Raw genomic sequence first — 23,560 nt, forward strand, 5'->3', positions numbered from 1 at the left:
CACCTAGTGGGACTTAAGGCTTGGTTTTTTGTCATTGTTTCATACATATTTAAGTGACTTAACCACACCTAGTCTTATAAAAGGTTAGTGGCAACTCCATTGAACTAAAAGGAATAGTAATCATATTTTCGCTGCTTATTTGTCCCATCATCCAACGAGTGTTAGATCACCAAACCCACATGTGTTATAGCTTGACAACTCCATTAAGGACATTAGACAGTTACCAAAATAACCATGTATGATCACCAATTGAATCAATTGTCTTTCTTACCAAGTTTTAATTGTCCTTTTAATCAACAACTTGCAATGTGTAAGCACTAAGGACCATGTTGGCTCAAAAGTGAGCAATAATAAAGTTTAGACAGTAAGCTAGTTTGGGATTGATGCTTGACAAGTGATGAGACCAATAAGCAATGCAAATAGGGTTCCTATTCCTTTAAATTCAACTTAGTCGCAACTCAACAACTATAATCCTTTCCATTTGTCAACACGTGTGGGTTCGAGGATCCGATGCCTAATGGATGGTGACTGGTGACATAAAGCGGTGCAAATAGGGTTTCCTATTCCTTTAATTTTAATGTAGTCGCCACTAATCATTTACGTAATCAAAGTGTGGTATGCCACCGAATTGGCTAATAATTTATCAAATCATAAGTCAAGTGTCACAAAAAGAAAAAAAAAAAAAATAGTAGTGTTTGGTTTGTGAGACATAGTTAAGTTCTGGAGCACAATTATGTGAGCAAAAGATATTAGCACCCCCAACACACACAAACAATACCCACTTAACCATGTATAATCACCAAATCTAATCAATTGTCCTTAAATTTGCATTCATTACCTTTCCTTTAAATATTGAGTCACCTTGCATTCTTCATGGTAGTGCGATTACCTTTACAAAAGATTCCAACTTTCCTAAAATGAAGAAGTAAAAACAAAATCAAAACTTCTCAAGCAAATGAAAACATAATTTTCTACAAAAGGAAACTCTTCTTTTGCATTTCATTTTTTTTTTATTTTTTTTGGGTATTTTTGGCAATTATAAAATTTGAATAAGCAAAAACCAATAGATAAAACCTAGAACCTAAAAATCACCTTATTCTCTTTTCTGTTATTTTTTTAATTTTAATTATTTTTTGGAATTTTCATATTTTTAGAGATTTTATAATACTAAATAAAGGTAAAATTTAAGATAAAATGTGATGATGATGATGTATTTTAAAAGGCCCAACCAAGGCTCACCTTGGGGCTTGCCTCAAGGCAAGGCATGCCTAAAATGCCTTGAGGCTGATTTCAAAATACCAAATCCCAAAAGGCTAATGCATTGCACAATAAGGCTTATGCATGAGGCATATGCATTCACGGTGCATAATTCTCAAGTTAAAATTGACTAGAAAATTTTATCTCCGTGTTCGTATAAAAGGAATGTCATAATGTTGATTTCTAAAACTCTTGAACCCCAACCTTTACAAAATAATTATAATTTGTATCTTAGATCTTGAAAATAATATGAACTTTGTAATGTCACAATTATCTCTTGCGATGATTTACTTAATGAATTCAAGTTAGCGATTTTTGAATGGCCAACAAGTAGTTTGCAAATTATATTTGATTTTGTTTTACATTATATTTGTGATTTTCTTAATTAAAATATGTCACTTATTTACATATTTTTCTCTAAAATAAACTTCTCAAAGGCTTGAACGCCTTCAGGCTTACATAGTTACACCTTACCTCTTAAGTGTTAAAACACCTTGCTTTACACCTTCGCGTTTTAAGACATTGATGATAATGACAATGATGATGATGATGATGATGATATAATACAAGAGTAATCCTAAAAATACCCATGCAAAATCTCCTCTTTTTTTTCAATTGTCTTCAACTCAATTAACTAAAAATAAAAACTTCAAACCCCTACTAATAATAACATTTGAAATACTAACAACGACAATAAGAATAAGTAGTAGTAAGTAACAAGTAAATAGTCTACTTTATCTCTTTTACGAGGGAAATACATGCAAAAATCCCCTAAAACAAAATCATGAAGGGAATAATTACAAGTAAGGAAACTTACCTTGGGGGTATACTTGAAAACCCCCTCTCCCCAACATTCCTTAACCTCCCCTTAATGCCATTTTCCTCCAGCCAAGGATAATCATCCAACCTATCAGGCCTTTCTACTCCTTCCAGCTTCAGTGCTCTACTTGTATCAGAACGTCCCTCATCATGACCATCTAGGCTAATATTAGAAGAAGATCACAACACTAAAACACCTCGTACTTCATTCAAGAAGGACACTTTCGACATGTTGATGCTTAGAAGGATGATAAACCTCCGTATCATCCCAAAAACATGGTCGAAGAGACTCCCTTATGTTCAGGGGGCTTTATAGACTGAGAGGCCCATCTGCTCTCCTGTATAATCATCTCCACTCCCAAGCCCATTTTTAAGTCAAAGGCTTGCTTTTGAGCTTCCTTATGCCAAAAATCCCAACAAAGAGCTTAATAAACTCCTATTATTTTCAAGAAACCAGCCCAAATCAATTTTAATAGATAAAAAACTAGGCCCAGCCCACTCAAATTTCATCGGTCCATCTTCCATGCCAGAAACCCTAGCCGTCTCTATCTTTGTCCTCTATCGCCCATGCGAGAAACCCTAGGTGCCTCTGTCTTCAACCTCCTATCGTCCACACAAGAAACCCTACCAGTCTCTAGTTTGGATGGCTCAACCGACAACATCGCCTTTTAACTCCATCAACCATGCTTGAGGCGCTGCCTCTTTTGAGCTTCCCCCACAGTAAGCAAAAACCTTTTCCTGCAAATTTGTTGGGCCAAACGACCTTCACTATCGCTTACACTTCCAGCAACGACATGACTCCAAGACCGATTTCCATATGAATTCTTACTAACTTTTCCATTTGCGGGCCTAACCAACATGAACTTGCCAAACTAGCAAAAGTTTCCCCAATCTGAGACCACCCTTGCCCATTCAGCCTTTAGAAACAAAAATGGAGTCGTTCTTACCCCTCCATCCATGTCCTAATTCCATGAAATTCCCCATTCTAGTTTTGTGAATCCCCATCCAATAATCGACATAACCCTAAACCTTCAAAATCCCTTGCTCGACTTACCAACGAGAGCCGAGAATCCTTAAGAAAACCATGAGGCAGCTCCTAAAAAGAGACGAACCCACTGATTGCACCTTCGATTCTTCTCAAGAATGAACAAAGCTTCGATCTTCCCTACCTTATCCAGCCTCAAATTGGATGACTTCCCTTCAATTTGGATGGAGCAAACCCCCACCATTACACCTAACTAGAAACATGAAAACATCAACCAGGAAATTGCGTTGGAAGGGCAAATTTGAGATAGAGAGAAATATCATTGCTCCCTTCAAACACAATGTTTACAACATAGCACATTCCATACACGTGAATAATATATTAATATATTTTATTTTATCATGCTGACATCACTAGTTTGATATCCAGCTTGACCCATTATTCCAATCAGTCCAACCAACCTGGTGGTTTCACCAGTTTGGTTGCAAGTCTGAGGCTTAAGACCCTGCATAGAAAGAAGAAGTATAGCATGCATTGCATGGGGCATCCAAGTGAGGCCTGGGTATGTCTATGGATGTGAGGTTATAAAGAAAGAATGAGAAGCAATGGGGGATCTTAGAAGCATAAAAAGAAGAAATATAGGATGGGTTGCATAGGGCATGCAAGTGCATGAATGGTGGGCTCAGCCTTTTGCATGAACATTAGGTGATGAAGAAAGAATGAGATGCAATGGTGGGATCTATAAGCAAAGCCACCTAACCTACATGCATGCAATAGAAGAGGGGAGCCATACCTTCCCCTAGCCTTGCCTTTCATTGAGTTACCAAGAGAGATGAACCCTGACATAGGCCCAATCTGGATTCAAATAGCCCATCACCCTCCTAGACAAACAAAAGTGGTCCTATCCCTTGTAGTAGGTGAATTGGAGTTTGGAGTTAGCCTGGACAAAAACACGCGCTTAGAGGCATCATTAGACAAGCTCACTGTTGCCTGCGATAATCCCCACACAATATTAGTCCCTCACATTGTGCTAGTAAATTGCTTCATAACGACGAAGGACCCTTAGAATTAGCATTAAATAAAAATGCATTTGTTCTATAAGTGTTGTCTGCTGGCTGTTGATATAACTGGACTATGCCAAATTCAAAATGGCACAAGTCCCTGGGATACATCTCATTCCATCTTTATGGAGCAAAAAACATGATGGAAAGGACATAGCCATTGCTCATTCATGCTCATCCCACTGCTTAAATTTTAATTTTCTAGAATGAAACAATTGCTTCCTGTGTCATACAACATTAGCAAAATTATACCCACAAAATGTCAAAAGATCATTTTAAAATAGCCATACAAAAATTATATAAATATATTACTTCCAAAAGAAATAGAATGAGATATACAATCCTTTGATTTAAGGTACACTTGAACCTGCATCAAGTAGAATTTTACAAAGCCTACCATATAGATTTTACTTTTCAAGGATTTGAGAGGAAAAATGGATAGAAAAGGAAAAAGGAAAATAATTTTCCTTCAATTTTCTTTCTTTCTCTCATTCAGTATTTGAATGAAAATTATCCAAATAGAATTGAAGATTGAAAAAAAAAAAAAACGAATCGCCAATTGACATGTAAAATAAAAATTTGTCATTGTCTTACCATATATTTGTCATCTTTCCTATTTCCGTTATTACTAGACAAAGAAAAGTGAATTCCCTCACGTTTCCCCTTTTTCTTTCACATTTTCCAAGTGCATAACAAAGCTAAAAGGTATAATTGAAACAAGCAACCATACATAGTGGATAGGGCCATCAAAGTGTGGAGGGTAAGAATGGTATAGGCAGTTCTTTTTCAAAATGTTACATAAACGAAGGTCATCTCTAGGTCTAGGGTGAGCAGGTACTTACACTTGAAGTATGTACCAATGTTTTAAAAGGTGAAGGCGCAAGGCAAGGCGTTTTAACCCTTAAAAGGCGAGGCATAAGCATTAAGGCGTAAACCTTTTGAGAATTTGTTTTTTAAGATAAAAATTTGTTAAATACAACAACAATAACAACAAAAAAACCAAGTCTTAGTCCCACTAAGTAGGGTCGGCAATATAAATCATTTTCCGCCAATTTATGCGATCATGGACCATTTCTTTTGATAGATTCAAGGATATTAAATCCTTACTTACTATCTCCTTACAAGTTATTTTAGGTCTACCGCTACCTCTTCTACTACCACCCACGGTAACTAAGTCACTCTTCCTCACAAATGCACTATAAGGCATACATTGCAAGTGTCCATACCATCTGAGTCGTCTCTCCCTTATCTTATCTTCTATAGGAGCTACACCTAACTTACCACGAATATGTTCATTCCTTAATTTATCTTTCAATGTTATACCACTCATCCATCTAAGCATTCTCATCTCAGCAACTTTTACTTTTTGGATATTACGTTTCTTCGTCGCCCAACATTCCGATCCATATAGCATAGCTGGTCTAATAGCTGTCCTCAAAAACTTCCCTTTCAATTTTAAGGGTATTCTACGATCACATAGCACACTTGAAGCACTTCTTCATTTTACCCAACCTGCTTTAACTTTATGCATTACATCATCTTCAATTTCTCCTTCAGCTTGCATAATGGATCTAAGATATCGAAATCTACAGGTGCTATTTATTTCTTCATTATCAAGTTTAACTTTGTCTCCAATATTCCTCCTATCATTACTAAAATTACATTTCACACATTCTTTTTTATTTCTACTTATCCTAAAGCCTCTAGATTCCAAAGCTTCTCTCCATAATTCTAACTCAGCCTCTACTCCGTCCCTAGTTTGGTCAATTAATACAATATCATCTGCAAACAACATACACCATGGAACCTCCTTCTGAATACTCTTAGTCAATTGGTCCATCACTAGCAAAAAGATAAGGACTCAAAGCAGATCCTTGATGTACACCTATGGTAATTGGGAATTCTCCAGTTTCTCCATCTATAGTCCTTATACTAGTCATTACTCCATCGTACATATCCTTAATGACATCAGTATACCTACAACATACACCCTTTTTTTCTAAAACCTACCATAGAACTTCTCTAAGTATCCTATCATATGCTTTCTCAAGGTCAATAAATATCAAATGCAAGTCCTTCTTCTTTTCCCTAAACTTTTCCATTAATCTTCTTAAAAGATAAATAGCTTCTGTGGCAGATCTCCCAGGCATAAAACCAAATTGATTTTCTAAGATCTTCGTTTCTAACCTTAATCTTTGTTCAACTACTCTTTCCCATAGTTTCATCGTAAGACTCATAAGTTTAATTCCACGATAGTTATTACAATTTTGAATATCTCCTTTATTTTTGTATATAGGTATTAAAGTACTTTTCCTCCATTCATCTGGCATTTTCTTAGTTTTTACAATTGTATTAAATAAATTAGTTTTCGTTATCACCCAAGCATTTCCAAACTTCAATTGGGATGTTATCTGGTCCCATAGCTTTCCCATTTTTCATCTTTTTTAGTGCAAACTTAACTTCGTTAACTCTAATTTTGCGAATAAATCTTATATTTTTAGTCTTGTCCTCATTTGACAATTCTAAGTTTAAGTCTTCGATTTGGTTTTCGTTAAACAACTTACTAAAGTAACTTCGCCATCTTTCTTTAATATCTTCGTCTTTAACCAAGACAATATCATCCTCACTTTTTATACATTTTACATTTCCTAAGTCCTTGCTCTTCCTTTTTCTAGCTTTAGCAAGTTTAAATATATCTCTTCCCCTTCTTTTGTACCTAATCTATCATACAAACTATTAAATGATCTATATTTAGCTTCACTAACAGCCCTTTTTGCATCTTTTCTTGTCTCCTTATATTTTTCAAAGTTATCTCTGTTTCTACATTTTTGCCACATTTTATACCAAATTCTTTTTGTCTTTATGATTTTTTGTACATCTTTATCCCACAACCAACTTTCTTTGCTATTTGAGAATCTTTCCCTTGATTCACCTAAAATCTCTTTTGCTATCTTTTTAAGAGAGCTAGCTAATCTATTCCAAAGAGTATTTGTATCTATCTCATCCTCTAAGGTCCAATCCCCATCTTTGATCATTTTATCTTTAAATTTTATTATATTTTCTCCTTTTAGATTCCATCATCTAGTTCTCCTACACTGGTTTATTTTATCTTTTTTCTTCCATTTTTTAATACATATATCTAACACTAAGACTTTATGTTGTGTGGTTAGACTTTCACCTAGAATAACTTTACAATCCTTGCATGATAAACGATCCACCCTCCTAGTTAAAAAAAAATCTATTTGACTTCTATTTTGTCCACTTTTAAAGGTTATTAAGTGTTCTTCTCTCTTCTTAAAGCAAGTATTCATTATACTAAAATCACATGACATAGCAAAGTCTAAGATCATCTCTCCAAACTCATTTTTGTCTCCATATCCATATCCTTTATGTATCCTCTCATAATTTTTATTATCTCTTCCAACTTGTCCATTCAAATCTCCTCCTATAAATATTTTCTCAGTCCCTGGTATGCCTTGTATAATACTATCCATATCTTCCCAAATTTATCTCTTAAGATTTTCTGCTAAGCCAACTTAAGGAACATAAGCACTAATGATATTTATTATCTCTTGTCCTAATACCATCTTGATTTTTATAATTCTATCCCTTACTCTAGTTACATCCACAACGCTATCTTTTAAGTTTTTGTCTATAATAATGCCTACACCATTCTTATATTTTTCTTTTCCAGTGTACCAAAGTTTAAATCCTAAGTTATCGATTCCTCTAACTTTCTCCCCCACCCACTTAGTTTCTTGAAGGCAAATTATATTAATTCTTCTTCTAATCATTGTATCCACAATTTCCATGTTTTTACCCGCAAGTGTCCCTATATTCCAATTTGCTAATCTAATCCTAGTTTCCTGAACTAACGTATTTACCTGCCCACGTCCAGAATGATGCAAGAACTCTTGCATATTTGACACCGTACCCGGGCGCCTACACGGCATGTCGCTTTGGGGCGAAGACCTAGCCCACCCTCGCCCACTTTTCGCTACACCCGGGTGGTTTAAGTGCAATGCGTCACTTGTAGGGGACGCCCTAGCAAATATTCGAAAAGGATTCATATCATAGTGATCTAACAAATTTTACGCTGACTGTCAACTACCTAATGCAACCCTCTTCCTTAACCTGGGCTTGGGACCGGCCGTGTGAGAAAAACTAAATGAACATCGAAAAATACTTGTTGGCCATTCAAAAAATTGCTAACTTGAATATAATATAAATCATGACAAGACATAGCTATACCATTACAAAGTTCAAATTATTTTCATGGCATAAGAAATAAATCCAGCTATTTTGGAAAGGTTGAGGTTCAAGAGTTTTACAAATAAACTCATATTATAGCATTCCTTTTGTACAAACATGCAGTTAAAATTTTCTAACCAATTCTAACTTGAGAATCACACACCCAAAATGCGTAAGCCTCAACTAAAAAGGCGCAAAGGCATGTTTTTTGTAAAAATGCGTAAGCCTCAACATGTAATGCGTTAGCCTTTTTGGAATTTGGTATTTTAGATTGAGCCTCAAGGCATTTTAAGCATGCTTTGCCTTGAGGCGAGCCTCAAGGCAAGCCTTGATTGAGCCTTTTAAAACACTGGTATGTACACCAACATTTGTATAACTCAAAGGGCGATAGTACAAATATAATACATAGATTGTGAAAAGATAAATGTTTTTAAGTCATAGTAGCCCAATTATTGTATAGTAATGTTTTAAAACTTGAAATTTTTTTACCAAAAAAATGAAAATAGTGACCTGCTTATTTTATAGTTAATGTAAAGTACAAAACATGAAAGGGTTAATGGGGTACAATCCCCATTACTACAAAAGGTGTCAAATATCATTTTTTTCATAGCAAAAGAAACATATTAAGAGAAAAAGGAGAAATTATAGGGTAAAGAGGGGCAAATAGCCCTTAAAAGATCCAAGAAAATAATAATAATAATAATAATAATAATTTTTAAAAAACCCCTTTTTATACCCTTTCCATCATTATTAATTGACTACAGCAAGTTTTCCAGTTCCAGCTGTCTCTTTTCACCTTTCACTTCCATCATCCAAACGAATTTCTTGACCTCCACGATCTGCCAACCGCCATCTTATCCAATAATGGTTGAGCTTCTACATCCTTCTCATTAATCTTCTCAACAGTGTAGGCAAATACCATCCCCAACCCACTTCCAAACCTGCTGCTTATTAACCTTGTTATTATCCCCAAAAATAGGAATATCCCCTAAACCATCGAGTCATTAAAACATGGGAAATATCACCATAAATGTGAGAAAAATCTGAAACAAGACTAAATTGTTCATGAAACTCTTCCAATAGTGATCCACCATCACAAGCAAATTAACTATCGAATTTACTCTCATTATCAGATGTGTCACCCCAATTTTGAATTTCCTTTCCCCAATCAAGTTGTCCAACATCACCAAAGAAGGAAATTGGTTTTATCCAAGGACCATCACTAGAAGAGTTCCTAAAATCAAATCCCTGCTGACTTTTAACCACGATCTTGCAGTTGAGGATTCAATTGTTTGAAAACCTTCTTCTACAGGCTCCTTCAACTTTAACTCTGTTTAAGATATTTTAGGGGATAAGAATACGGCAGTTGTCCTTTGCAATTTTGTTCAAGCCTAGCATCTCTAGGGGTGGGCAAGAAAAAACCAAAAAACCAAACCAAACAGCAAAACCAAACCAAACTGAACCAAATAATTGAGGAACCACTTTTTAGTTTGGTTTCAGTTCAAAATTTCTATTTTTTTTTTTTTTCAGTTATTTCAGTTCAGCCCTTTCAATAAGAGCAGTAATCAAACCGAACCAACACATTATAAAATATATATATATATACATATATTATATAATATTAGAATTATATTTATTACATAATATTTAAAAAGCATTCAGCTGTATAGCTATAGCTATAGTCTGTATTCTATCCCCAGGCCCCAATTCCTCACGCCTGACAGTATCTATTCCATCATCCCTAAACGTACTTTCCCTTTCCCATTGTGCATTCAAACCTCAAAAACCTCAACCCAAGCTGCCTCCACCATGGCCGGACCTCCCAATCCCAGCCCCACAGGATTGCACTTAACCACTCGCAAGTTGCACCATCTCCGACTCTGAGGGTCTGGCAATTGATCCAACCTGCTCTTTGACTGGCAACAGATTCCCCCCCTACCTCATTCCACCCCAACTAAGAGCTCTAGCCTTAGCTTTTGAGTTACTCCAAATATGCTGCCTGACGGGAGCAAGCAACCCAAGATTGAGAAGCTCCAGGAGGTTCAAGATGAGTTGAAAAGAGGTCACCTTCTCACCTTTCTACACCTGCAATTCTTGTAACTATGATCTTTTTATGTATAAATCATGTACATATATAGCTATACATGTGCTTATGTATGCATAAAATCATTTTAGGGGTTCGTATCTTGTTCATATAAATATCTGTCTGGGGTAGGTTCTTTTCTAGCAGTCATATATTTTTAACCCCCTCCCCCCCTAGTAATCCTTTTGTAACTCGTGGTTTGCTTTTCACAATTTTTGGAGTTCAGGGTTGTTTCTCTTTACTATTAAATGCGATCATCAGAGTTTAGTCTGACAGAACTCTCATTTCAGCGAGCCATTTGAAACGGTTTGGTCCACCTCAGTTCAGTTAGCAGTTTGAGGGGTATGCAGCCCTAAACATCCCTAGGCATGCTACCATCTCCTGGCTGGCCATGTAGAATAGATTTTTGACTGTTGGTAGGATGCTCAACATGGGAAGAGTTCACTCTACAATTTGCCATTTCTGCCATCACTATTCAAAGAACAGAAAATACCTCGTATGTATCACCAAAGGAAAGAGGTATTCAAGGGTCCATCTGGTTTTGGGGAGAAAGGAAATAAGTGAAGACAAATAGTTTCTCTCTGTCTCTACTTATATGGCTCACATAAGATGGAGAGGAGAAAAGAAGTAGCAGAAAGCAGAGAGGGGGCAAAAAGAGCCACTTCTGTTCTCCACAAATTGGGGAGAAATAGAGAGAAACTAGGCAAAAAGATTAAAACACCCTTGACAACTTTAGAAAGTAGTAATGTAGGGAGTATTTCTTTAAATGACAATTCACTTTCATTTTCTTTCCTCACGTCTCTATGATTTCTCTCCTATTAAAACAAAAAAATGAAGGAAACCAGTTGCATTTCTCTTCTTTTCTCTTCTCTTCTCATCTTCACTCCTACAAATTTCTTTTATCTTCTCTCCCTTCTCCTCAACCAAACAAATTAAGAAAGGCACAGGGGTGCCGCTCAAGCACAAACGATGGAAAAAAAAAATTGACTTATGAGGCAAGAAAAATGAGGAGAGAAACAAGTTGCATTTCTCTTCTCTCCTATAAATTCCTTTTATTTTCTCTCCACTTCTCTTCAACCAAGCGGATTATAAAAGGCACAGGCGATGCCACTCAAATATTAGTTGCAAAAAATGGGGAGAAATTAGTTGCATACTTCTCTTCTTCTCTCCTATAAATTTCTTTTATCTTCAATTTTCCTCTCCAACCAAACGGACAATAAATGGAACAGGGGTGTTGCTCAAATACGAATGAGAGAAATAAAAATCACTTATGAGACAAGAAATCCACAAAATCTAAAGGGCTGTTCGGTATCATTTTTGTTTTTGGTTTTCTATTTCCATTGCTTACAATGAACAAACAGGTTGAAACAATGTGTTTGTTTGTATTGCTAGTTTTCTTGTCAATTTTCACTAAAATTGAAAAATAAATTTTATGGTTTTCAATTGTTATCGTAACAGGTTACCACAATATTTTAATATTCAAAATTGACTTTTACGGATTCAACCATTCATTATATACAAAATTTTTTGCTAAATTTAAAATATAATGACCATGTGAATTTAAAATATAATTAAAACAAAAATATACATAAATTTTCTAATTTTGAAAAAATAACAAAAATCATTCAAAATTTCATTTTCTTACCATTTTTCAATTGTCGTATACAATAGGATTGTTCTCAGAGCAATAAAAAATGAGTTTAAAAATATAAATTAAATATGATTAATAATTAATTTATATTTTTCATTATAATATTTTCTAATTTATAGTATTTTGCATTTTTATTATTTTAATCATATTTTCTAATAGCAATTTAATTTAAGGACAAAGATTAACATGAGTACAATAGGTTTTAAATTTGTCTTAGTTTTGGAAATGTTAACCAAATAAGTTGGACAAGTGCCCAATTAATACGATCAATTATATTTTTTAGATAAAAATTACACGATAAATGACAGGTATAAAATATTGACTACTAAATCTAACATTCTGTTAACAACAAACTATAAATAATAGTTATATATTCATTTTTTAATTTATTTATCAAAATTCAAGAACTAAGCCAAGATACCAAATACTTAAGTTCAATATATATATATATATATATATATATATTAAACTTAAGTAGCACATTGAAAACAATGAATAGCACATCACGAGATATTCAATTAACTCCACCCTTTGCAGCATGGACCTGGGCATGCAAGCAAATGTTCGTTGATTGCCTAAATTTTAAAGTACAGACATGTGTAGAGTATGATAGACAGGTGTCTAAGCAGTTGTATATCTTGTTAGTCTATGGGGGGCATTAGTTATAAATTTATAATTTAAATATTGCAAATTACCAAGCACAACTTGTCATGAGAGCATTGGGAAACATAATACAGAAGGATACCTTCCTGAACATAATTGAAAAATACAGCTCCGTATCACATGCTAATTTACAAGTGGGGCAACAAAACAATGCTTAAATTAATTTATTTATTTTTGGATAAGAAAAAAATTTATTAAGGAACAAGCAATAAACAACAATAGGAGGAAAAGGTGTCCCCTAAAATACATAGAGCAACAACTGAAAAAATTACAGTAGAACTGCCTCACAATCCCTTTGAAGATCGGAGAGCAACAAACCCCAAAATAATCCAAATTTGTGGACCCAAAAAGATGCCAAGAACACAACTCTATCCCATAGCAGACAAAGAGGAGGAAAAATTTTATCAAGGTGCTGGAGTTAGACCCGGTGAATCTAATGAGAGGCCATTCTCAGATAGGGACCAAGATCATAAACTTTCACAAGCATCTGTACACTGAGGAGATCCTGAATAAACTGATAGTAGAGTACTTCAATTGGAGCACCATAAAGGCGAGCTCAGTTCAGTGGCTTGAGAGGCCTTTCACAGCTGAAGAAATTTAAAAAATAAAAAATAAATTAAAAATAAAAAATAAAGTGCTTGGGATGAGCAGGGAGAAAGCCCCCACTCCTGAAGGCTTTTTGATGGCCTTTTTTCAGGAGAATTGGGAGGTGTTACAGTAGGGCATCTTGAGGTTTTTTGAGGAGTTCTATTGTAATGGGGTGGTGGAAAATAGCGTGAACTCTACCTTTTTAAGAACTTATCCCAAGACAGAGAGATCTTTGTAAGTGAGGGATTTTAACCTATTAGCCTTGTGACTAGTCTCTACAGGATTCTTTCTGAGGTCTTTGCTAAAAGGTGCTAGAGGTTTTGAGGGATACAGTGACTATGGCTCAATACAAGTATAATTGAGAAACAAATTTTGTATGCAGCGCTTGTGGCTAATGAGGTGATTGAGGATGTGAGAAGGAGGGTTAGGAAGGGGCTTATATTGTCAATGATCAACCTAAAGAGTAGTTTAGGGGTTCTTGGTGGCTTCATCAACAGGAACCACTAGCTCTTTTTTTTGTTTACTTTGGTACATAAATTATTCTAGCAAATAGTTTAAGAAATTTTTCTGGTGAAGGGAAGATAATTTTGGTCTTTAGTACTCCTGCAAAATAACATTTTTTTTAATGTTGCAATATGGGTAGGACATGCCGTGAACATTTCGAAAAATGGTACACCAAAATGTGACACATTATACTCATGCAATGATTGAGTTTTGTCTTCAGTCATTTGAAAGTTTTGTCTATGTATCAATCATAGACATACATGTGATTGCACCCACATGCACATACATGGCCATATGCACTTCTGATGCTTCAATGTTTCCTTTTGAAGCAAAGTGCTATATCTTAAGCTTTGACAATATTATAATGCAGGCAAACATTTGGTGAACAACCAGGTGCATTTAACCAAAAACTAATAATAAGGATCCATGAGGATCAAGAGTTCATCAAAGCGCCCAAAGTCTGCTATTTTAGATTTTATTCCGAACACACAGAAAACTTCATTTTAATCATTATGCAGTCTTATTTTAGAATTGAGCACCAACAAAGCAGCAAGAGCTATAACTGGTAGCACAAATGCTGCCCCAGTCCTTTATGCTACAACAACCTTGAGTGTCACGTTTCAAGTATGACTTGACCCACACCCCGAGCTTTCACCATGCTCACTGATTGATGTCACACCTTTGCCAACAATCCCCCCCCCCCCACCAACCCCCCACCCCTTTCCCCAAAAAAACCCCAGCAACCACCAAGTAGTGCTGGGACCCAAACCTTTGACAATGATTTGATACCACTATTATGACCAACTGTTTCTCGGTAACTCAAGTCCCTTACCTACAGAAGCCACCCAGCAACATGTTAAAATTGGGACAATAAACTAACCCACGTCTCAAGCCTCTGCCACATGGGCCAATTGCTGCCATAGATTGGCCAATATTTTTCTTTTTCCTGAGTTCGTTATTATATCATGTGTTTAGAAATAGAAATTTTTGCAACTTAGCACTAACTTTTTTCTAAAAGGTTACAGCTATAATAACAACCAATCAATGGTTTTTACTTTCTTCTATCGATAAAGAAGCAAAAAAAAATATCATCAAGGAGCATCTCTCAATACACAAAAATCAAAACATATCTAAATATCAATTAAATCTAACAAGAGGTCCAAGTTGACGTCAGAATCCCATTTAAGTAAAAGAGCAAAGTGTTCAACAGCTCAACCATCTATCTTTACACGAGAGGGATTAAGTCAACAAGAAGTTCAGCTGACAGCTCTAACGCATTAATCCAACTTCAGCTGACGACAACACAAGAACCTATTCATATCCAACAAGACTGCTGTAAAAGCATACAATATAATAACTTTTCCAACCCATTGGGAATAACAGGAATGTAGTAAGCAATTTAACATCGTATTGCACAGCAAGTGCATTCTAAAATAAATGGCAATCAAACCAACTGCTATAAAAGCTATAAATTACTAACTGGCCTAGCTACATTGGACTTTATAAATAATCCCAGCGAGAAAACCAAAAAAAATCAAATCCGCATATAAATCCTTCATTTTGAGCAAAACTTTTAACAAAGAAAGTATAGAATCAGCATACCTTCAATACCCGAGTGGAAGATGCCGAGCCCAAACCAGTAGAGATAGTTATTTATAGGCGTGAGATCATACACATTGAGGTACAGCATAGCTCGATTGCCTCCTCCACTCCTCTGCCCCTTCGTTGTCGCACCCGAGCTCGAGCTGGAGCTCGAGGGAAACAACCGCATTGTATTGATCACCGCCGCTCACAATTCTCTCGCAATCCCAAGCTCAGCATTAGCCACAGGGAGCCAATGAAACCCTAGAAAACAACAAAAAAGCAATTCCTTAGCAAATTACCGCAAGCAAAATCCCCACTTCAAAATTTAAAGAACATAAATGTGCCCAAAAAAAAAAAAAAAGAAAGAAACCCCAGAACCCAAATACTTCCAAAATTATCAGTGAAAAAAAATGTAGAATACAAACAAGGAGAAAGGACAGGAGATTCGTCATCGGGTCCCAGAAACCCTAAACAATCAGAGTGACGCACGAGAAAAGAAAAGAGAGAAAGCGAGAGAGAGACGGGGAAATTACGAGGGGGGTTGCGTTTGGAACTGCAGATGCAGCGTTGTGATGTGCGTCAGGGTGGTGAAGCCGTGGGATCAGACTGAGTAAGAGGGAGAAGGAGGAACAGAGACAGTGATTTGATGTGAGGATGCTTCAACGCTTTTAGCAGTTTCGGACAAGCCGATGAATGAAGCAGCTAATCCGTATTTACGAAGGAGCAATTTTCGCATTAATTATTTATTGAAGCTTTGCATAAATTAGAACCTCATTAATAAAAACAGACCACCTTTGTTTTTCAGGTACCATATTAAATTTCCTTTACTACTCCAAGTCACAATTAAGAAAATTTGAAATTTCATTTATAGAAATTTTCAATATATTCTTACTTCTAATCTTAATTTTTGTCAATCACAAACACTATTTTTGTTTTCAATTCTAAGCATTATGTCACGAGTAAGCCCTTAAATTTTCTTTTTTATAATAAAAACTTTTGTTGCAATCCAATTTTACCCTATTTTATGTTCATTTTTGTTGTTTGAGTCTTAAGTTATTAATTTATATATCTTATTTGAAGAAAAAAATTTTCATTTTTTTTTAAATCCTTAAATAATTATAAAAATTTAAATCATTTCATCATGTCAAAGTTCATTCTGAAATTATTCTAGAGTTCCTACCACACAAGTTTACCGACGATTACATCATTTCATTCTGCTGGCAACAACTTGAGAGTGGAAGAGACCCATGATGATGGCCAACCCTTGTTCAAATTTAAAAGGTAAAAAATTAATAATTTGTTTATTTGTGCAAAATAATTTTTCATTTGTTATTATGGATTTCAAAATAATTATTAAAAAAAAAACAACGCATTTTTCGATTTAAAAAAATCATGAAAGGCATCATTTGTGATCATAAAATTTGGGACTTTAATTTGGATGCATTTGGACTTGGAAGAAACCCAATATGTAATCAGTAAAAATCAAAGTAAAAGATTCGAAATCCATACTCACAAATGCGGAATAAGAAGTCAAAATTTTTGAAATAATTAAAATTACTATATAAATTTAGAAAATTAAAAAATACTGTGGCATTTTGTAAGTACTTGAAAACTTAGAAATGAAAAAAATAAAACTACTTGCACAATAAAATAGCGTCAAAGCTTTTTGTTATTGTTCATTTATTTTACACAAATTTTATAAAATTGAAAATTTACTAATTTTTTTATAATTCATTTGAAAATCAAAATAAAAAATAAAATTAATTTTCCGCAATTAAACATATCTTAAGAGTTTAGTTCAATGGTAAAACTATAAAGTAAGATTCTGAATTCAAATTTTAAATCAATTATGCGTGTAGGCCTAGGATTTAGCGTTTAGGATTTAGGGTTTAAGAAACTCTAATGTTTAAAACTTTTTTTTTGTTATGTTTTTGCATTATCTAGGAGTCACATTCACAAGCACAAATATATACAGTGATACTTAATGAGCTAATGAGAACTACGATTGTATTCAATATATACAATGCCAAAATATATTCCAGTAGTTATGGTGGTCGGAAGGTGGTAACATTGACAAACTGCCACACCTTTTTTAACCACTCACAGAAAAGCTCGGATAGGCTAGCGAATCTCTTCCACTAAAACAGTATTAGATAAGCAATGTGACTTTACACAAGCTTACGTGACACAGCTTTAGTGGAAAGATACAATACCTATATGGCACCTAAGGTTTTTTTTTTCCAAACCACTCTACGCAGAAGTTCATTCAATAAAGTGATTTTCTATCGTATCATTTAGCTACTCCTCACATTTTCACCCCATGCATTATTTCTAAGCAATCAACTAGAGAAAAGGGGGATTTGGTCTTTGACAATACTAAGTTTATGCTTCTTACTCCAACTCTAGGCAAAATGCTTCATTAAATAAATTGAATTTCTATAAGATGCCCAAATCACCTATATGCTAAAAGGTCAAATTAGCGTTCTTTTCCAGTTACATCAAATGCCAAATACAAGGAAATTTAATAAGAGATTCTCAAATATAAATGAACATAAATTAGCGATGTTCTACATTTTATTGACAACAGGATACATATATGAATGTTAAAAAGATTTTTCCGATTACATGTTATAAATCATTTGTAATACGAAAACTATCAGTATGATATTTTGGCATACATGCACTTGCAGTAAGCTCTCCATTGTTGAACACAACAAGGGGAAAGTAGGAGATGCATTCAATGGCAGAGGAAGGAACTCAATCAACAATGCAGGGTAGCGCTTGGATGGCTTCAAGTGCCTTGGCAGTTAAAATCTTCAGCCTCGACAACATTATAGTACAAGCAGGACAGTCTACTGTCAAATTTGGAGACCACATGATGAACGGATAATCCACAGTAACACTTCCCCAGCCGTGCAATGCAAATGTCGATGATTTTCTTGAACATGTGGTCAGCTTGGATGAGAGGCTGCTCTACGAATTCAGCTAGAGGCATCCACTACAAAACACACAAAAGTATACATGGGTCAGGATTATAAATTATATGCAAAGAAAATAAAATGAAGGTTTTGTTGATTAATCTAAAGAGTGTATTATCTATAACATCGACTGAATCACGTTTGTTACTAGGACCAAGGACAGCAGAACTTCCATGCAATTTTACTGTGTTCTCAATGTGCTAAGAATTACCAGTAAGGAAATGCATCACTAAAGGAACCCAGCTATCTTGTATAGTTCTATTAATAAGCATGAATGATTTCAATGTTGCACTGCCAGCACCATCATCTCTAAGATTGAATTGGGATCAACCATGGTTCAGCACCACCATCTCAAAAACATCTATAAAGGCTCTGTTTGGATTAAAGATTTTGTTAGGGTCCATTTGGATCAAGAATTTTGATGAAGAAAGAAAAGGAAATGAAAATGAGTTTCCATTGTATTTTTTTCTTTGCATCAAATACTACTAAAAATAAAATTTTGTTTTAATATTATTAAAAATAAATTAAATAAAATGGAATGTGAATGGTGTATAAACCCAAATTTTTGTTCATTGATTTGATATATTTTTTATTTTCTTTTTCAATTTCCTGGATAACCAAACATGAGAAATTGAATTCCTTTATGTTTTCCTTTCCTTTCTCTCATATTTTTCCAAGTTCCAAACGGGAGCTAAAGGAAAAAGGCAAGGAAAATGAAGGAAATGAAAAAATATTTTCCACATGTTTTTTCCCTTTCTTGAACAATATTAGAAATGTATTCCAAACAAAGTTAAGATTCAGTAGGCTTCCCTAATTGTTTATGTTAGGTTAGATATTTACCTTGGCATCTTGAATTTCAAAATCATCTACCATGATCAGAGTTGATAAGGGTCTTAGCATACAGATGAAGAACAAGTCTGACTTTTCAAAAGCCACATTGTGAGCATGCCTGGCATCAGAGGTACAGAGAACATATGAAGCTGCAGTTTGGAGGTAAAAAAATACAAGGGAGCATAAAGTGTCCTGTTGCACTATAAAGTTGATGGTTATCTGATGCCATGCTATGTCAATGTCAACATCGATAGCATATGCATGACATTATATTTTATAGGGAATAGCTTTAGTTCTGAACCATTGCTTGTATTGGTTAATCTTATTAATGTTTAGTTTTTTATTACACCTTGTTAAACATTCAATCCATCCATAACCTGTCATACCAGCTGACATAAAATCAGAGAATACTCAATGTAGTGACCATCATAAGTTTATTTTATCCAAACCTATGCATAGCATCTCATTTAAGCAAAATCAGTACTTTGTAATTTTCACACACTAACAAAGAACCATTTTTTCACAAAAGAAAAACATAAGGTCATTACCTGAAAGCTATAACTTCCACAAATTCCGTATCAATCTGCAAAATCATATAAAACTCTGTTCAACATTCAAAGCACAACTTTACCACACATTTAAAACTACTGCATAATGATTTTTTTCCAGATTCTTACACCAGTTTCCTCCTTTACTTCTCTGACAGCTCCAGTAAAAATCTCCTCTGACTGATTGAATGGAAAAGTAAACAATTAACATGGAAATAAAATTAGTCAAATTGAAGCTCACGTTTCCTGCTGAATTACAACAACAGAGACATCTAAAATGAATGAGGGATGGGCCTACACTTCAAAATATACCTCATGAATGAAACCAGTTGGTAGTTTCCAAAGACCAACAAAGTCTGGGGAACAGTATTTCTCTTGTACTACAAGAACCTACAGGTAAAAGCTTATGAGAAAAGATTCAACCTGAAAACAGTGTTGTGCAAATCACCAGCAAATTTAGGCTTATAGCCTAAAGAGCTTGCTTCCTGATTGGGCAGATGATAGCAATGACGTTGATCACAGTTTGTACAGCTATGGTAGTTGACTAGCATAACTTCATGATGGGCAAAAAAACTTCACAAACAATTCAATTCTGTTTTAAAAGAATAATGAATAATGGTCACTTGGACACAAAATAAATAAATTTGATCAACGATTTCAAGTGGTTTTTTCTAAATAAATTTCATTAATGATTTTATGTAGTTTTTTTACAGATCAGAACTATACAAATATACAATACAAAATAAAATAAAACCATGTCAAGAAAACTGAGAAGACATCGCTATACACAGTGCAGAAGAACCACCCTGCGATGTATCTTACATTCTCAAGGGAGCTCAAACCATGGGGTCCAAGAAAAAATTACAAAAAACGTTTATAAAAAATTGTATCTAAAAAAAAAGTTGAGTCTCCTTCTTGTGGAACAATCAGAAATAATAATTGATTTTAGAAAATATGAGATAAAAAACAATCTGGCCGGTGAAATGGAGGAGCACAAAATATTTAAGTCACAATGAAAGCCAAGACTCGAGAACAAAGTACCATAGAACTGTATAACATAGCTAGGCATTAATTTCAACGACTGAAAGAGTCCTTAACATTAATTTTTATAAATAAATTCCAGCATGCAAAAAAAAAAAAAACAAAAAGCAATTTACAGCTCAATACAAAATCTTACCAAATATAAAAAAAAAAATACAGTATATCAAATCTAATAATAGATGTTTCAAACATGGTTATTCAATAGATATTGGGGTGTTTTCTAAGTACAACGATATGCACTTTTAGTCCATGATTTCAAACACACACAATCAACATGAACAAGCATACCTCATTCTTGTCATTGATCACAAATCCTCCAACCCCGACTTGATGTGAAGCATTAGCAGGAAGCATGCAAGGTCCTTCAGGAATCCAGTATGTCAACATAACGTATCCTTTCTCTGCATGGTGATAATTGAAGCCTTCCTGTTACAAATGAATCAATATGAGATTCAAGGAGGAGATAGCAGTCCATAGCTGATGCCAATAAGCTACGTTGGGTTGTTGGATGAACTTAATAAAGAGGTTCAACTATTAGTTTTCTTGTGCTTCCATAAAAAAATCAAGGATTTCAATGCGTGGAATTTACCTTCACAGCAATTGGAACAAGCTCAGATTGTTCCACAGGCAACTTAAGCCAAATTCCCTTCTTTCCCTGCGATTGAATGACATAGGATCGTAAATGCCCTGAAAGAGCTCCTCGGCTTTGATTTTATCTCCTCATGCCAAATAACAACTTTAAAGTCGACTATCCCATGCAAATAGAGAGAGTGATAGGTGAACAAAAACCAAACCAGAACACAAAATTTATGCGATTGACCCTGCTAGTGCTTGAAGAAGAAGAAGAAGAATCAGATTCTGAAAACCTCCCCACGTGAAGAGTGGTGACTACAAAATCTAGTTTGCAAAACCCATTACAAGTACAAAATCATACAACTTTCGGATAGATATGGCAACTCCTACTAATAACACTCAAAAAGTGCAAATAGAATACGCGGTTTGGAAAGGGGAAGAAAACAACCACTACCTTGAGGATCTTCCCCTTCCCCATCTATTCAACATTTCTACCCCCTTATACATCAACATATTGTGGAGCTTTAGTGAATGACAGATGTCCGATTGGACTAACCAAGGGAAGCAAAATTACATTTTTTCATGCAGATAAGTCTTGCTGAATGCTGGTTACAGGACCAATTCTGTTACTAATTTAATTTGTAGTCCTAAAACCCCAAAATGTTTGAGCAACCACTTTTTGATTGTTACCTTTATTTTTAATGCATAGAGGTAGAGGTCATAACAAGAGAACCACGTGTGTTGGATTCCCTCCAAGAGCTCCTGATCAGCTCCCTAACAGAAGCTAATAAGAGTAGTGAAATAAAGCAAAGGAAAAGAAATTACCTCCATCTTCCAGCGAGAGAGAGATGAATGAAGTAAGGAAGCAAAAACATTGGGATTAGCTGGTAATCTTTCTGGGTCAACAACAACACCCCCATACTCATCATCGAAGGCATTAAGTACATTCTTATCTTTGGAGAACAGAAAAGATGAGCCGCTTGCTCTATTGATCAGATAGGAGCAAGCTTCTACTGCAATATTTTCTTGCCCAACTGACCCAATAGACTTATTTGAAGTACTAGAGTTAGAAGCCTTCGGAAACACACCTGAACATGAAAATCACAATAAGTAATGGATAAAATTTATAACCCAGGAAAAAAAAAATACAAACATGGGAATTTTAGAAACCATTTGGGGGTGTTGAAATGCTAGTCTCGAGAAAAAAAAAAAAAAAACCTCAAAATTTTCTCTCTTCCCTTTTTTTTTCTCGGCATTCAACGGGTCATTGAAAAAAAATCATGACTAAAATTTGCAGAAAGCTGCCTGCATTTACTTCTGCAAGAAATAAAACCAGTTCTGCGCTTAAAAATGGAGACGGTGCTTGAACATGTTCTTCCCCCGCGAACTGTCTCAGCAGCACATACTGACTTCGAATCAAACAGTTTCCACTCCATTAAAACACGGCTTTCAAATCTCAATAAATCCCAACGAAATCAAATTCTAAAAAAAAATATAGAAATATACAAGAATTATCTACTTCAATTCCTTCTCACACATAAAAAGAGTTCGGATTTCTATAGTAGAAAATATGAAGTGTCGCTCAAAAACAAGAAAATCTGAGGGATCCATCTCCACCAAGACGAACTATGAACTGAATTAAGTAAGTGGAGAACTTAATACTGCAGTGGGGAAGAACGAAAACCAACAATGAAGGCGTGTTTAAGCCCGCATTTTCTCCCACAAACAAGGATTAAGGAAGCTGATTTGGTACCTGTGGTTTGTGGTGCGGAATGCGTTTCGCATGAGACCCACAAACAAAGAAGAAACCAACAAAAAATCTCGAAGCCAAACACAGATTAATGGGCAAACTTAATGATGTAATTTCAGAGGAAAGAGAGGGTAAAAATAGAGAAATTAGTATGTTGGAGGACCATGTCACTTACTGACTTGGTCCTCTCCTTCCAATCAGAGGATGCCAACTCAACTAACTGAGAGTTGTTAGACCTACGTAGTGTCTCCTTACCCAATATGCAATAAAGATTAATATTGTTATAACGGTTGCCAAATATTGACACGTGGACCTTTGGTATGGTATTTTTAATTTTGTAAAAAGAAATGAAAAAAAAACATAGCACTTAGGCTCCGATGTGATTTTTATTAC

At 34.9% G+C, this 23,560-nt stretch overlaps 2 protein-coding genes across 6 annotated transcripts in view; both read right to left on the reverse strand.

The window, feature by feature from the left end:
* The window catches only part of LOC131163649 (deSI-like protein At4g17486), a 32,526-nt gene extending 16,137 nt beyond the window's left edge, over window positions 1–16,389 (reverse strand). For 2 of the 4 annotated variants that reach the window (XM_058120286.1, XM_058120283.1), the window contains exons 1-2: window positions 15,980–16,158; window positions 15,465–15,707 (exon numbers count right to left, since the gene is read on the reverse strand). In XM_058120286.1, coding sequence (XP_057976269.1) covers window positions 15,465–15,633 — 169 coding nt within the window. In that variant the 5' untranslated portion in view covers window positions 15,634–15,707; window positions 15,980–16,158. Of the gene's footprint in view, window positions 1–15,464; window positions 15,708–15,979 lie in introns of all 4 variants that reach the window. The other 2 variants (XM_058120287.1, XM_058120284.1) reach the window with 2 other exon arrangements.
* Window positions 16,390–17,966: 1,577 nt separating this feature from the next.
* On the reverse strand, window positions 17,967–23,358 carry LOC131163648 (nudix hydrolase 8-like). 2 transcript variants are annotated; one of them, XM_058120281.1, is made up of 9 exons: window positions 22,733–23,358; window positions 22,243–22,505; window positions 21,434–21,499; window positions 21,133–21,270; window positions 20,116–20,193; window positions 19,933–19,983; window positions 19,804–19,838; window positions 19,265–19,373; window positions 17,967–18,444 (listed from the first exon to the last, which is right to left on the reverse strand). In XM_058120281.1, the coding sequence occupies exons 1-9, from the start codon at window positions 22,851–22,853 to the stop codon at window positions 18,238–18,240; spliced, it is 1,068 nt and encodes a 355-aa protein (XP_057976264.1). In that variant the 5' UTR covers window positions 22,854–23,358; the 3' UTR covers window positions 17,967–18,237. The 2 variants fall into 2 exon arrangements, with proteins under 2 accessions (XP_057976264.1, XP_057976265.1); XM_058120282.1 differs by lacking the exon at window positions 19,265–19,373 and having other exon boundaries at window positions 22,733–23,191.
* Window positions 23,359–23,560: the final 202 nt, after the last annotated feature.

The sequence above is a fragment of the Malania oleifera genome, chromosome 9 (assembly GCF_029873635.1).
Source record: "Malania oleifera isolate guangnan ecotype guangnan chromosome 9, ASM2987363v1, whole genome shotgun sequence".
NCBI lineage: Eukaryota > Viridiplantae > Streptophyta > Magnoliopsida > Santalales > Ximeniaceae > Malania > Malania oleifera.

Excerpts from the sequence above, each read along its gene's own strand:
- LOC131163648 (XM_058120281.1), bottom strand. The coding sequence starts at position 22,853 with ATGGAGTGGAAACTGTTTGATTCGAAGTCAGTATGTGCTGCTGAGACA. Across the intron at positions 19,984-20,115 it reads CAACTGGTTTCATTCATGAG|TCAGAGGAGATTTTTACTGG; the intron begins GTATATTTTGAA and ends CCATTCAATCAG. Across the intron at positions 19,839-19,932 it reads AAGTAAAGGAGGAAACTGGT|ATTGATACGGAATTTGTGGA; the intron begins GTAAGAATCTGG and ends ATGATTTTGCAG.